At 37.6% G+C, this 15,407-nt stretch overlaps 3 protein-coding genes across 4 annotated transcripts; all 3 read left to right on the plus strand.

The window, feature by feature from the left end:
- The first annotated feature begins 522 nt into the window (after positions 1-522).
- Positions 523-4,935, plus strand: LOC126600782 (enoyl-[acyl-carrier-protein] reductase [NADH] 1, chloroplastic-like). Of its 2 annotated transcripts, none has more exons than XM_050267431.1 (13): positions 523-809; positions 1,461-1,721; positions 2,218-2,327; positions 2,424-2,479; positions 2,583-2,667; positions 2,755-2,802; positions 3,346-3,420; positions 3,503-3,614; positions 3,751-3,802; positions 3,884-3,935; positions 4,052-4,109; positions 4,357-4,455; positions 4,570-4,935. In XM_050267431.1, the coding sequence occupies exons 2-13, from the start codon at positions 1,475-1,477 to the stop codon at positions 4,722-4,724; spliced, it is 1,149 nt and encodes a 382-aa protein (XP_050123388.1). In that variant the 5' UTR covers positions 523-809; positions 1,461-1,474; the 3' UTR covers positions 4,725-4,935. The 2 variants fall into 2 exon arrangements, with proteins under 2 accessions (XP_050123388.1, XP_050123387.1); XM_050267430.1 differs by having other exon boundaries at positions 599-809; positions 1,410-1,721.
- A 465-nt stretch (positions 4,936-5,400) lies between these two features.
- Positions 5,401-6,680, plus strand: LOC126600784 (uncharacterized). Its single transcript, XM_050267436.1, has one exon. It carries the CDS (start codon positions 5,560-5,562, stop codon positions 6,565-6,567), a length of 1,008 nt encoding a protein of 335 aa, XP_050123393.1. The 5' UTR covers positions 5,401-5,559; the 3' UTR covers positions 6,568-6,680.
- A 2,474-nt stretch (positions 6,681-9,154) lies between these two features.
- On the plus strand, positions 9,155-15,126 carry LOC126600781 (uncharacterized). The gene is made up of 3 exons (XM_050267429.1): positions 9,155-9,736; positions 9,837-10,509; positions 13,943-15,126. Exons 1-3 carry the CDS (start codon positions 9,399-9,401, stop codon positions 14,954-14,956), a joined length of 2,025 nt encoding a protein of 674 aa, XP_050123386.1. The 5' UTR covers positions 9,155-9,398; the 3' UTR covers positions 14,957-15,126.
- Positions 15,127-15,407: the final 281 nt, after the last annotated feature.

A 15,407-nucleotide genomic window follows, 5' to 3' on the forward strand; every position in this document is an offset into this window, starting at 1 on the left:
TTGAACCACATTATTGTTGGCTCATTGTGAGGCTACACCTACCCCTTCTCCTTTAGTATAAATAATAACAAGTACAAAAAAAAAAAACTATAAGTATTTTACTTTAGAGGAGATTAATGTTAAGCAACACAAACTTGATTAGCCATAAAAGTTACGGTATCGAACTCGTTATTCATGTGAGTTGAGTTTTAAACATTTAACTTACAAGTATAGAGAAATACTATTATACTACTGGTGGTGCACCATCAAGATGTTTTTATGAAGTAAAAGGCAAACTAAAATTGTCAATTAGAAGTGCAAGAGGCTTGTAATGCAGGTTGTTAGATAATTTATGTTCGAGTCTCCCTTAACCAGCATTGCTTGTATTAAAAAATTGAAAAACAAGAAAATGAGAAAAGGTTATTCTTTTACTAGTAAAACCTTGCTAAATAGTGTTAATCATTTACATTGGATTATACATTTGTATGAATTTTGAATCGTATAACGTGTTGTTTTTGAAATTGTTACACATAAGATGTATAAAATTTCTCTAATACCCAAGCCCAAACCAAAAGGAGCAATAAGAACGAGGGCAAAAATATCATTTCACAAGGGCGCCAAAATCAACACAGCTCAACGATCTCTCCTACCCCTCGATCGGCATTTACAAGTTCCTCAACAGTCACCAACTCCAACCATCCAACAAACCAAAACCCTCGATTTCATCGAAAATCCCCCACACAAAAGCAGACAGACACTCACATTTCATATAAACACTCCAACGAAACCTCGTTCTTCTCTTCCCCAACACACCACAGCGCAAGTCGCAGGTGAGTCTTCGGATCTTTCTATGAAATGGGTTCAATGTCGACGCATCTCCACTGATTCCTGATCAGTTCAGACGTAGGATTTGATTATGTTGTTAGTATTTTAGGAATGTTTTCAGTCTGGGTTGATTTGACGTTTTGTGTGTGTTTAGATTGTGCTAGTGATTCAGTTAACTGAAAAGAACTAATCTTTATGTGATGTTGTTATTGTAATGGTAATTATTAACACCACTTAATCCAAAATATTTACCCAATAATTTGTGATAAAGTGGTTTTCCAGTGTGGAAAATGATGTGCCAAATTAGTTGTTCATCCTGTTAAGATTTAATTGCATCAGACGACACAGTTTTCTGTTTCTTGATTTGTTTTTACTTTTATAAAAGGTTGTACCCAGTGCACAAGGCTCCCGCTTTACGCAGGGTCTGGGAGAGGTGAATGTCGGCTAGCCTTACCCCCATTTGTTTTTACTTTTATAAAGAAAAAAAAATGTTTAATTTACTGCCTGTGTTAGTAGTTAAAATCGGTATCGGAATATCTGTAATGATTGCTGATAAGATGTGAGAAGTTTGAACTTACTATCGTGTATGCTTCCTGATCTTGCAGAACTTTGATTCGGTTTCTTGTGATTTGTATCTAAAATGGCCATGACTGCAGCTCCCGGATCACACATGGCAGCGGTTAAGCCTTGCATATCGTCCTCTCAAAGAACTTATATGTCATGCACAGCAAAGTTCGGTACAAACAGCGAGGTGGGAGTTTGGAGAAGGCTTAGGAGTTCTTCGCACATCTCAGCAACCCAGTCATTCTCACAGAGCTTGAAATCAGGGCCTGCGAAATCCGTGAAGGTTTTCACAAGAGCAATGTCAGGAGCAGCTGAGAACAGTCCACTACCAGGATTGCCTATTGATTTGAGAGGTCAAACATCTTTCTTCTAGAAATTGTGCTTAAGTACTCAATTTTGTAACGTGTATATGAGGTTCTGTGTTTTTCTTTGTTGTGACGAACTTGCATGTTAATGACACACAATTAAAGTCGAGCAACAACAATAGTTATTAGGGATCAGATATTTCTAATGAAGTTTTTCGTGAAGGTCTTTGTCATTATATTCAATGATATATTATTTTAGTTTACTGGGTTGTCACTTGTCACTAATGAATGCAGTGTATGGTTTACAATTTATAATTCCATTCTAGCTCTAAATCAAGAGGATATAAAAAGGAATGTGACTTCGTCTAGGAAGACACTTTTGGAAGGCAAAGCAAGACCATGGGATTGCTTTCATTGTTTAGATTATTTGGAAATGGAACTATCGATGTATTGGCTTTCTCAGATGGATTAGCTTCGTTGATAATTGTTCACACAAGAAGAACATCGAATCTGATGAATCTAACACTGAGACAGCTATTTGCAGGAAAGAGAGCATTCATTGCTGGTGTGGCTGATGATCATGGATATGGATGGGCAATATCAAAAGCTCTTGCTGCTGCTGGGGCTGAAATTCTAGTTGGTACATGGGTGCCGGTATGTAAATAGATATAACTGAATTCTCTAGTGATATTGGAGCCTTAACTGTTGACGAAAATGTATAGTTTTTTAATGAAGTTTTCTTTGGCATAGGCACTGAACATTTTTGAGTCCAGTTTAAGGCGTGGGAAGTTTGACGAGACACGCAAGTAAGAGCAGATCTTTCGTTTCCTGCATTTCATGCAAATCTATTGATGTTTATCTATCTGTGTCTAATTCAGGCTTTCCTTTTGTTTCTTTATCCCCTTTCAGACTGCCAGATGGCTCTTTGATGGAAATTACCAAGGTTTACCCATTAGATGCAGTTTTTGACAGTCCCGAGGATGTTCCTGAAGATGTATGAATCTCCTGATTTTTAGTTTCTGGAATATAAAATTTGAGCCAAATTATATTTATAGTGATGCTCGTATTGTGTTTTCTGCAGATAAAAACCAACAAACGCTACTTGGGGTCCTCAAATTGGACTGTTAAGGTACCATTTTTGTTCACCAGATTACAGTTCAATTGAAGTTATTAAATTATTATTTTACCGGCTAGCAGATAATGAATAATCTTTCGGCCTTTAAGTGACGCACAGAGCCAAAAGGATGGGGGGACCTATCAGGGCATTGACTCCTCCCTTTCCCTCCAAAAACATAAAAGCCTGGATATAAGTTTGGCCTATCTAGTATAATTTCCCATAGCTTAGACCTGACAACAAAATACTGAAAGTTATTCTCATATAACCCTGCTATAAGGAGACAGCAACCTCCATACCCCTAGTAATGTGCCATTCGTCGCTTATTAGATGCGATCTTCAAGATGAAAAATAGAATTTGTTAGAGGAATGGTGGTTAAACTAAATGTTTCCAGATGAATTACATGCTTGAAATGTCTCAAGCTTATTTGCAAACATATAGGTTATAATTGAATATGGTCGAGCTCAAATTCTTGTTTATTATAGGTTTTGTTTCCAGATGTTGGGTTAAGAAATTGGCTCGGCTATATTGTCTGATTCTGTAAATATGTTTTGCAGGAGGTTGTGGAATCTGTGAAGCAGGATTTTGGCAGCATTGATATCCTTGTCCACTCTCTTGCCAATGGGCCAGAGGTGAATATTTCTTCCTTTTTTAGGTTTTGCAACATTGTTTAAGATCTTCGTGTTACTTAGGAAGTAAATGTATCATTCACAGGTTACCAAACCTCTTTTGGAGACGTCAAGATATGGATATCTTGCAGCTATCTCTGCATCGAGTTACTCATATGTTTCTTTACTCAAGCATTTTGCCCCAATAATGAACCCAGGCACTACTCTAACTTTAGTACTTTCTTTCTCCTCCTCCTCCTTCTCTCCTCCGCTCTTCAATTTTCAAAATCCTGTGATGTTCTAGCGAGTGTTTTTAGACAGCCTTGAATCTGAAGGTAAATGTTATCATGGCAGGTGGTGCTTCACTCTCTCTAACATACATTGCTTCAGAAAGGATCATTCCCGGGTACATGTCTTCTTGCATTGATACTACTCGTCAATAGTTATCCTCAGAGTAAACTTTTGTTTTAAGCTATTTTACTTGCAGATATGGTGGAGGGATGAGTTCAGCGAAGGCTGCTCTAGAGAGTGACACACGTGTGAGTCTTTTGTCTGTTGTGTTTCTGTGTTATCTTTTTGATTGACCATTGTCTAGATTTTTCCTAATTTTTTGTAATCAAACTTATATATATCCCATTTCTATGCTTGAATTCAGGTGCTGGCCTTCGAAGCTGGAAGAAAGCACAACATTAGAGTTAACACAATATCTGCAGGTACTACAATTATTTTCTGTGACAGAATCTATCTTCCACTCTTGACCACCTTGAGGTCAAACAGTGTTTACGTTCTGAAACCAAAATATCGATGTTACATGCATGCATTTAATGATAAGCTAATTAGCTACATTCAATGTAAGGTGTTGATAAGCGATAGTGGCACATTTTTGTTATCGGGGCTTCAAACTTATCTAGACCTCGCATTTTTGTTATACCCTCACATTTTCTTCTCTTGCTAATGCAGGACCATTAAGAAGTCGCGCAGCAAAGGCAATTGGATTCATTGATATGATGATTGATTACTCGTCGGAAAATGCACCCTTGCAGAAAGAACTATCTGCTGGTGAGTGATTAAGTACACAACCAAATACAAGCATGAAAATCATATTTTCCATTCTTCATTAGACACGATTTTACCTTGCAAACTTAAATGAACTTCAAACTTTCATGGACACAGAGGAGGTGGGGAACGCTGCTGCCTTCCTGGCATCGCCATTGGCATCAGCTATCACCGGAACTGTTGTATACGTGGACAATGGTCTGAATGCGATGGGAGTCGGAGTTGACAGCCCAGTTTTTGAAAACCTTGATATTCCAAAAGCCGCAAAGTAACTCTCTGTGGTAGTGCTAGAGGTCAAAAATAACATGGGTATGTATGCTGAATCCATCGAGAATTGAGGGTAGTAGGGTCTTTTTAGTTGGAATCCATTTTTGCTGTTGACATTGCTATGTATGCTGAATCCAAAATGACATTTGTTATTGGTGTAATTGTTATTCACAACCAAAATGAAAGGTGCGATGAAATTTGACATCATTTTTCGAATGGCATCAGCGTTTTCTTGACTGCAATTGCGCACGGGTGAGTCTTCCACAATCGATTGATTAGCACGGGTGACCTCTAGCAGCGATAGAATTTTGAAATTTAATTCCCGTTAAATTAGTTTTTGCAATTAATTTTTGCTAAAGAGTACTATTTTTTCTTTAATTCCCGTTAAATTAGTTTGATTTAATTGATTGAAAACATAAATTTTGAAATTTAATCTTAACCTAACCACTAACCACAATCGATAGAAAAGTGAACATCACCTTCATTTTCGAAGGTGAGAAAAATGCTCGCCGTTTGGGGCGCTGTAGCAGCGAGCATTCAGCGACCAAATCTGCGCCTATACGTTACTACCACCAACTCAGCTCAATTATTTCCAAAATATTTAAAATTCACCACTTCCAAAAAAATCCAAAATTTAAACTTCGTGCCACGTGTCACCAAGTCGAGGGCTAAATCCTGACGAATCCACCCAGATGACAACTCCCACATGAATCTTCAAATCAAGCCAAACACTCAATTCACTGCAAAATTCAGTGTGACACCCCAACATAAAATCGGTTATAAATTTTACCCCCTTTTCCCCCAAAATTCCGAATTAGGGTTTTCTGCAACAACAAAACAATGAAAGCGTCCGTCAAATTCCGTGAGGACCAGAAGCCATTGATGCGAGCCAAGGTCCCACTCAGCATCCTGGGCCTCCCCTTCCAGTCCGGCATCGTCGCCGGCGAGTCCAAGGAGCTCACTCTCAACCTCGGCACCTTCTTCGAATCCGGGCCGTCCATCAAGATCGCGTATCGACCCAACGACGCGTGGAACCCTTTCTCCCTCGTCGTTAAGACCGGGACGGGATCCTTCGGATCGCCGATTTCTAGCTCCATGCTGATGAGCGCCGAGTTCAATCTCCTCGGCCGCGGGAGAAACCCTAGCTTCATGCTCCACTTCAAGCCGCAGTTCGGCGACTTCTCGATCAAGAAGTCGCAGTCATCGGTCTTCGAGAAGATCGTCGGTTCTCAAAACGACTCCGCTGTGGTGGAGACGCCAGTAGTGGAGGCGGAGTTTTCGGGAAAGAAAATCACGGTTTTGCCATCGGGGAATCCGGCGGATGGAGTTCTCACGGGTGTATTCTCCGGGATGGAGGTGGCGGCGAGGACGTCGATGCCGGTGAGGAACCGGGCTGTGGTGAGTTTGAGGTGGGGGGTTCGGGTTCCCGCGGAGGTGAAGAGATCTGGGGCGAATCCGACGGCGGGGATTGCTTTTCAGAAAATCCCATTCTTAGTGATGAACAAGATTGGGATCGAACACGTGGAAGGCGGGGATTCGAATGGCAAAACCACAAAGGCAGCGGCGGAGGATAAGGGGGTTACATTTCCGGGAAATGGTGAGGTGGCGGAGGCTTGTTTTAGGGTGAAGCATCAGCTGGAGGCTTTGCGGACGGAGAACGGGTTGCTGAGGAAAGCCGTGGAGGATCTGCGCCACGAAATCGCCGGCACCGCGAAGTCGATTGCTGAGAGTGAGATAAATGGGGGAAGTAGAAATTCGAGCGGGAAAGTGGATTGGCGGTCGAACGGGAATAAGAAGTCGCCGGAAGGCGATGTGGCGGAGGAACTGAAGAAGGCACTCGGTCACTGATGGGTGGCTCCGCCGTGCCGGCGCCTGAATTTGTGGAAATTTCGAAATCGTGCTAGTCTTGTAGTGAGCTATGGACTGAATAGAATCAATGGATTGTTTATTGATTTTGGTAATTTTGATTTTTGATCGATATTGTTAGATATTTTGTTTTTGTAAATTGCTGAATAATAAGGTTGGGGATACGGGGAAGAGGATCCTCTCCTGAGCTCAGCATGGATCAGCATGGGATCATCTGATCACGAAATCCGACTGTTCAAATTTAATCCAACGGTTTCAAATATGAACTATCTAAAGTTATAATAATTACAATCGTTGAATTAAATTTGAACAGTTCAGATTTTGTGGTCAGAAGGATCTCCATCCTGAGCTCAGGAGAGGATCCTCTTCCAGGATACGGATACCGATGAATTTTTTGATTAAAATTAATCATGCAATTGTGCTTCTAGTTTTAACATCTGTCATGTCACACATCATTTTGTTAATTTCTATCAGTTGATCTTCTTCAATTCATTCGATTCGATGGTTGAAAATTAGAAGTGTGTATGAGAAGTAAAATAGGGTATGTGGATATCATATCCCATAATTATCTTACCTGTCGTACAAAAGTTGTGTAAGTGCTAAAAAAGTACAGCTCCATGTTCCATGTATTTTAAGCTCATTCAACCTATGCGAGGATACTCAATAGGAGTCATGACAACTTGGGCTTCATAATTCTAGTTGTACGGCAAGTAGTTAACTGTCTTTTATCTTTTTCATTTTTAACAAACGATAGCATTAACGAGTTAAATTAGTTGTTAGGAAAGAGGAGGATCGTTGAGGATCGAAACCAGGATGCATAGATATGATTGCTTCATCTTCAATATACTGTGTTCCAGATTCAAATACTTTATATTCATCTTAGTGTATATTGATGTAGATTATCACTTGTAATAAAAAAAACATAGTCGAATGAACAAAGCCTCCTTACCAAGCACAAAAAGGGGCGGAAATTGTCATAATACAATTCTGCAAGACGTTATTTTCACATTTAATAATAATAAAAAAAAAAACTAAATGTATTACTTGCATCCCTATTGAAGGAAAAGACATATTTCACCTCTTGTGCATAACATGTTTTTACAGTATAAATTCTAAAATTGGAATCATTCAATTTTTAATCTTTATTTGAAGATTGTTCAAATGTAACTAAATAGAAGATTCATCATGAATTATAATGTGGATTTGTTTCATACTTTTGAAAGCATAAAGGATTATGAATCCAATAATTTTTTTGCAGAGATGATTTTTAAATAAAATTTAATAAAATAAACAAATCTAATCATATAATTTAGGATTAAGAACCTAAAACTCCAAACCATTATTCAACCTATTGAAAATGTCATATCCGTTAAGCATCAATTAAATTTTATTAAATTAGGGCTTGGACTTATTTTGTCTCCAAAATCAATAGATGGTCATGGAAGCATGACCTCCACCAAAGCTATCACCTTCAAACCCAATACACAGTCACCAATTGCACCCTACAACTCAAGGTCACTCCAAACAAAAGCAAAACAAATATGCTGTAGCGGCTGGGAGTGGTCAAGAAGGGTATCCACTTCACATCATCACCCACACAGATCACATAGAGCTTCAACATGTTATCATCTAGTGGCAGGTGCACTTGCTGACTCAGGACTTACAACAGGTCTAAAGTATTGGAAATAGACCAAATTCAATCTTGTAGGTTTCTCCTTTAATATCAAGATTATGAAGGTGATACATCGATATCAGCCTAAGTTCTTTCTCCCCTTCTTTCTTAGTCTTCCTCCCTTATTCCCTTATGATATTTAACTCACCTAGGACTTAATATTTCCAACCACCAAGTAGGCCAGTCAAAGCTTTCAAGATTAGTATAAAAGTTGGGATGGAGTTTTGATGGCCACAGGTCTAGCTTGGAGGTGGCGAGGGCTTAATATTTCCCGATCTTCATTTTTGTTTTCCATTTTTTGTATTCTTTGTAAATTTGTTATTATTATTCTTTTTTTTTCATTTTCATGTCATTTTTGAAGTTATTTTTATTATTATTTGAGTCCAAGTAAGTTAGAAATGCCCTGTTGTATGATTCCAGAAGACTTGGGTGTTTTCGAGACTTCTCTCTTAATTAAATTTCTTTTATCCTCAAAAAGTTGAAATGATACTAAAATATTGAGTTTTTAGGTACTTAATCCTATAATTTATAGAGTAGTACTATCTACACACTCATCTTTACTTCTTGCACAATCCTTTCAATTTTTATCGTTAAATCGAATGAATTAAAAATATCGATGCTCAAAATTAGTAATATTGAGTAAAAAGTAAAAGTGTGTGTAAATAGCATTATTCTAATTTATATAGTAATGATACTTGCAAAAAAGCGTACTTTGTGCATATTTTAAACTTGGTAATTTTTTTGAGAATTGTTATTAGCACTCATAAATTTCATTTTGCACTCTAAATATTCTCTAATTAAAAAAATATACATTGATGAGAATTGTAGAATACAAATTTTAAAATACTAATAACAGTTTTCATATTTTTTTTCAAAATTCAAAAAGGTAAATTTACTTAAATACTACAAAATTAGGAAGCGAAATAATAAATTTGGCCGACAAAAGCAAAGCCAGTACGTACGGTTGGAAGCGTATAACATGCTCGAGATAAGTGCCTATATCACATTCACAACGCAACCAAATAAACAAACAAACAAAAAACCCTAAAAAGAGGAATTAAAATACATATTTCTCAATGGAATTGCAGAGGCCTAACAAGAAGAACCCAAACTTATTAGAGACGATGGACTGACTCACTGAATGATTTTCCTTATGGATAAGCCCGCTAATTTTCCCGAGAAACAAACACCAACATGGGGGACGTGGGAGGAGCTCCTCCTCGCCTGCGCCGTCCACCGCTTCGGCACCCAGAGCTGGGACTCCGTCGCCACCGAACTCCGCAAGCGCAGTTCCAACCTCCACCTCCTCACCCCACACGCCTGCAAGCGCAAGTTCCACGACCTCCGCCGCCGCTTCAACGACGCCGTCTCCGCCGCCAGCGACGATGATAAATCCCCCATCCTTTGGCTCGACCAGTTACGGCAGCGGCGGCTCGACGAACTCCGGCTTGAACTCCAACGCTACGATCGCTCCATCGTGTAAAAATCTCAACCCGTAACGACGGCGTTTGATTTTTTTTTTTAATTATCCATCGGAGTTAATAGTTTTATTTTTTGGTGATTAAAATTAATCGTGTAGGTCTCTGCAATCGAAGGTGGAGAGGTTAAAAGAAGTGCGCGAACAGAGTCTGAGGGAGACCGAAAAACCGGTTGGAAAATCGGATCTTGAGAAGACCGGAGAGGTAGAGATCAAACCGGCTGACGTCTCGCCGGAGAAGAAAGATATCTCCGTGCGCGACGGACGGTCGTTTGACGAATCGAACACGACAGATCCGAAACCCGAGGAACCCGGAACCGGAGATGCCGATACGGGTAATGGTTCGGAGCCGGATGAACCGGGTGAAACAGCCGGTGAGGAGATCGGGACGGCCGATAAGTCGAGTAATCCGGCGGTGGAGGATTCGTGCAACGGAAGTTCCGATTCGGTGGCGAAGGAACCGGCGGTTATGGAGTCGGAGAAGGGTAACTCGCGGGAGTTGAGGGAATCGGTGGCCGAGTCCAAGGGAGGGGAGGAAGGGACGAAGGAGAGTCGTCAGAGTAGCAGTGACGTGCAGAGCTCGGCGAGTTTGTCGAGAAAAGCAGGTGAGGAACCTGAACCGGTCGGACCGGAGGAGCATGGTGAGCCGGACCAAGAGGACCAGTCTCCCGCAATGAAGGGGGTCCCAGTTGAATCTCAGCCGTTGGTTGATTTCCTCGAGATCCTTCGCTCTCTTAAGTTTGCCTCCTTTTTCGAGCGCCGGCTCCATTCCCAGGTTTGCTTATTTTTCCTTTAAAAATGAAATTAATTTTTTTAAAAATCTATAAAACCTAACGACGACGTATTTAGGTCAGACTTCCCTATCCAATAAGGTGGCGACATGTCACCGCTGTTTTAAAGGCTGTGGCGTTATCTTGTTTTTTTTTCCATATTTTGTGCTGTTATATTCTGCCTGATGGTGCAGAATAAAAGGACCAAAAGGGACCCACCTCGTGCCTTTGTTTGGTTGTACATGTGTTCAGTTCGCTTGCACAATCTTTAACTCATTGGATAAAACGTAAAATATAAACTTTAAAATCCCTCGTATCATTTGGGCAAAATTAAGTTTTGAGAAAAAAATATATTTCTGAGTTAAATTTTTCTCAAGATTTAAGTTTGGCTTAAATATTCTGAACCCATAAAATTGTCAGGGTTTTAATTTTTTTTTTACTTATAATCTAACGGTTATGATCAAATGTGATCAAATCTAATAGTAAAAAAAAAAGATTTTACGATTCAAAATTAAATTTAACGTCTAACATAATTAAAAAAAATCATTTAAATCAAATTTAACTTAAAATTTTATAAATACCTATGTATTTGTATGATTTTTAATTATTTATGAGAATTTAAAATTAAAATGTTAATAAAAACAAGTTAGAATAATCTCGGATTAAAATTTTAAGCCATAAGAGTTGGAGGAGAAAAATAGTTTTTGAGTTATGGCGTAAAATTTTATGGCGTAAAATTTTTAAGCTTTATCCCTAAAGATTGGAGATGATCTTAGAGGAGTCTTTTTCAATCTTATTAATTTGTGGTTATCGATCTTATTTACTTTATTTGATGGATTTGACAGTCAAAAAATTGATATAGGCCCGTTTTTTAAAATTTTAGACTAAACATACACTCCTTTTGAAAATTTGATCAAACATTTTCCTAAAATTTTGGTTATTAATTTCAGTTCCTATTATCCCTATTATCCATATATTTATGCATTTATTATCCATCTCCTGGGCATTTCGTTTTTTTTTTTTTTCTTTTCCTATTATCCCTATATTTATGCATTTATTATCCATCTCTATGCATTTTTTTTATTGTTTGTTATAATATTTACTTTTTTGTGTGAATATAATAGAATATTTATAAAAAAAAGTTGTCAAATTTTATTATTTAGAAGACCCAACACATAGTAAAGATTTGTTTGATTATATAGCTACGTCTAGTTACCTATAATATAAACACATTTAGTTTTATAGTGGATTTGATTTTTTGTATTTCTTGGTACATTTGGAATGTAAATGTACCAAAAATGTTATCTGATAGAGACATTTAGTTTTGTGGTACATTTGAGATTTTTTGTTCATTTGGTCTTTTGGTACAATAGGAATCTAAACGTACCAACATGATTACCTGACAATGGGCACATTTGGTTTTATGGTACATTTGAAATTTTGGTACATTTGGTTTCTTTGTATATTTGAAATCTAAACGTACCAAAATGGGTACATTTGGTTTTATGGTACATTTGAATTTTTGGTACATTTGGTTTCTCGGTACATTTGAAATCTAAACGTACCAAAAGTCGATACTTTTGTTCTCAAATGTACCATAAGTTTTAAGTATATTTTTTATATATCTATACATGAAAAAAATATGTATTGAAGACATTTTATTGATACAATTTTAATAGAAAGAGTATTTTTTTTTAAATACTGATAATAAGGAAATGAGGAATTAGTTAATTAATTTTTTTATTTTATTTTATTAAAAAATGTCATTTAATGCACAGAAGGGGATTGAGGAAATTAAATTCCTATATTATAGGCAATTAGTTGCTAAACTACCTTATGCCTCTATATAAATGCATTTAAATTAATGACATGGAAATTAAATAAATAGGAAATTATTGAGGTGGCAATTGATTGAAGCACCTTAATCAAATCTTTAAAAGGGATGAATGTTTAATCTAACAACTATAGAAAATATGTAGGGCATTCTAATTTTCCCAAACGTAAAATATAAACTTTAAAATCCCTCGTATCATTTGGGCAAAAATAAGTTTTGAGAAAAAAATATATTTTTGAGTTAAATTTTTCTCAAGATTTAAGTTTGGCTTAAATATTCTGAACCCATAAAATTGTTAGGGTTTTAATTTTTTTTTTAACTTATAATCTAACGGTAATGATCAAATGTGATCAAATCTAATAGGGAAAAAAAAAAAGATTTTACGATTCAAAATTAAATTTAACGTCTAACATAATTTAAAAAATCATTTAAATCAAATTTAACTTAAAACTTTATAAATACCTATGTATTTGTATGATTTTTAATTATTTATGAGAATTTAAAATTAAAATGTTAATAAAAACAAGTTAGAATAATCTCGGATTAAAATTTTAAGCCATAAGAGTTGGAGGAGAAAAATAGTTTTTGAGTTATGGCGTAAAATTTTATGGCGTAAAATTTTTAAGCTTTATCCCTAAAGATTGGAGATGATCTTAGAGGAGTCTTTTTCAATCTTATTAATTTGTGGTTATCGATCTTATTTACTTTATTTGATGGATCTGACAGTCAAAAAATTGAGAAGGGGTGTGAGAAGTAAAAATGGTTGTGTGGATATCACTACCTTTGTTCAAATTCCAAATTATGTCTACTGCATTCCTGGGTTGCGGGCTCTTTTTAAGCTCTCTATATATTGGGTTCAAATCCTCTCATGTTTCGTTAGTGTAGTTTAGAGTAGAATACTATATGTTATAATAACAAAAAATGTCTTTTTTTTTTTTGGTCAGGTCTTACTCTTATATCTTCAACTTTTGACTGTTTTTTTGGGTCCATCTTTAGACTATTATTTTGCACAAAAAAGAAGATAGTAGCTAGAATAGTTGGTAGGGGACCCATAGGAAAAATTATAGTGCAATACAGGTGTACCACACCATGTCATGGTGTGCACACTTTTCATTTTCCTTAATGTGGATGATTCGAACTTCAAACATCTTTCAACAAAGTAGAGATAAGTACAACTATGTTTATGCTAGACATAGTCAGGATGCCTATAATGGATGTGCACCTGAATTCAAATTCTACTCCGTGCCGTTTAAATTCGTTTAAAATAAACCATCTCTTGTACAGAGGGTTATTGGAAAATGGTGAAGTGGATTTGTCTGAACCGATGAGATAAGTTATAAGATGATATTTTAAACTAGTCTAATTGAGGGGGAGGAGATTCAAACTAGATGCGTCTCTTGAGATATAGTCGCTTTGTTGGGTTAAAATTTGTTTTGCCAAAATTGTAAACATTCTTTTTGTTTTTGTGGGCCAAATTGTGGCGCTTTCAACTTGAAAGCTGCAGAACAATTGCAGTGACGTCGTCCATTTAGTAATCTTAAATGATTTTACAGTATTGGAAATTAAGAGCTAACAATATCGTTTATGGTTCTAAAATGTTGCAGGATTATACAAAAATGATTCGGCAGCATGTAGATTTTGAAATGGTGCAAACCAGACTTGAAGGAGGTTGGTACTCGCGGTGCAGCAGAAGCTTATTTTTTCGAGATATGTTGCTTATTTGCAACAATGCCATAGTCTTCTTTGGGAAAAAGTCTCCAGAATACAAGGCTGCGTGTGAGCTTCGGTCACTTGTGTCAAAGGAAATGGCTCATCTGGCTCCTAAGCAAGATCCGCCACCTAAAGAAGAAACTCCAACACAACCAGCACCCCCTGTGAATCCTGAACCTGAAACGTCGGATTCATTGCTTGCAAAATCAAAACTGTCACTTCCACTCAATGCTTGTCGCAAACGCAGCTCCATAACTGCAAGAGCGTCCACATCTTCTTCGGGACCAGAAAGAAGAAAAGAGCAGGCCTCTACGTTCCGTGATGTCAAACCAGCTATAAATTGGAAACAAAAAGAGGAGTCCTCGGATGAAATTGAGAAACTCCATGTCACCAAGAGAAGAAGAAAGGAAAGACGTAGGAGCAGTACAAGAAACAACACAACCAAAAATGTCAGGACCCGTAGTAATACTAACAACGACAGAAACTCAGATGTCAATGAGAATTCAGAGTCCAAAGCTGAGACGGAAAAGAAGAGCAGAGTGCTGTCTAGCAATGAGAATTCAGAATCCAAAGCTGAGACGGAAAAGAGGAGCAGCAATAATGCAGGTGGGAAAAAGCTAAGTGCCGCAAATTTCTTGAGTAGAATCAAGAGCTCCTCATCCAAAACCGGATCATTGCTAGAGGCATCAAAGACCCCTGAGAATAACAGCAAAGGAGGCAGAGCAGAGCAGAGGAAAAATGGAAATGGCAAAGGAAACACGCAGAAAGATCAAGGTTCACGCAGAGGTTCTGGTGGGAGACAGGCAGCAAAAGAGCAGGACAGCCCATCGAAGAGGAGTGTGGGACGGCCCTCAAAGAGGGCGGCAGCAACAACGACTGGTCCAGCTAAACGAGCTAGAGGCCGATGAAGCTGAAGTGCACAGCAGTCGACAGGCAAAGAAGGGGATGGTTGGTTCTTGGTAATCTGCCTTGTTATAATAATATTACAAACAGTTTTTTGTTCTTCTAATGATAGAGTACATATAACGATACTTGCTCAATGGAATTTGTTGATAATCGTATATTTAAATTATGAGAATTGTTATCGGCACTCAAAGGAAGAATTTGTGAACGAAGAAGTGGAGGAGCTTTTTGGAGTGGTACAAGAATGAGGGCAGTGACTTGCGTTGCTCCTTTGCCCTTGTGGTAGGAGAAGATTTTGGGGAAGGTATTGTACTTCTAAACGTAACACTTTTGATAGTAAATGAATTAAATCGAAGTTCGACTCACGTAAGGGATGACGCTGTACAAAAAGGGTCTAAATGTGACGTTTTATGTGTGGAAAGAGATTTCAATGATGCAAGTGTGACGGTAAAATTG

The sequence above is a fragment of the Malus sylvestris genome, chromosome 14 (genome assembly GCF_916048215.2).
Source record: "Malus sylvestris chromosome 14, drMalSylv7.2, whole genome shotgun sequence".
Classification (NCBI taxonomy): Eukaryota; Viridiplantae; Streptophyta; class Magnoliopsida; order Rosales; family Rosaceae; genus Malus; species Malus sylvestris.

Bases quoted from the DNA above. Each gene is read 5' to 3' on its own strand.
- LOC126600782 (XM_050267430.1), top strand. From the start codon at position 1,445: ATGGCCATGACTGCAGCTCCCGGATCACACATGGCAGCGGTTAAGCCT. The intron at 2,480-2,582 runs GTAAGAGCAGAT...ATCCCCTTTCAG, and splicing joins AAGTTTGACGAGACACGCAA to ACTGCCAGATGGCTCTTTGA. The intron at 3,421-3,502 runs GTGAATATTTCT...TATCATTCACAG, and splicing joins CTCTTGCCAATGGGCCAGAG to GTTACCAAACCTCTTTTGGA.
- LOC126600784 (XM_050267436.1), top strand. From the start codon at position 5,560: ATGAAAGCGTCCGTCAAATTCCGTGAGGACCAGAAGCCATTGATGCGA.
- LOC126600781 (XM_050267429.1), top strand. From the start codon at position 9,399: ATGATTTTCCTTATGGATAAGCCCGCTAATTTTCCCGAGAAACAAACA. The intron at 9,737-9,836 runs GTAAAAATCTCA...TTAATCGTGTAG, and splicing joins CGCTACGATCGCTCCATCGT to GTCTCTGCAATCGAAGGTGG. The intron at 10,510-13,942 runs GTTTGCTTATTT...AAAATGTTGCAG, and splicing joins AGCGCCGGCTCCATTCCCAG to GATTATACAAAAATGATTCG.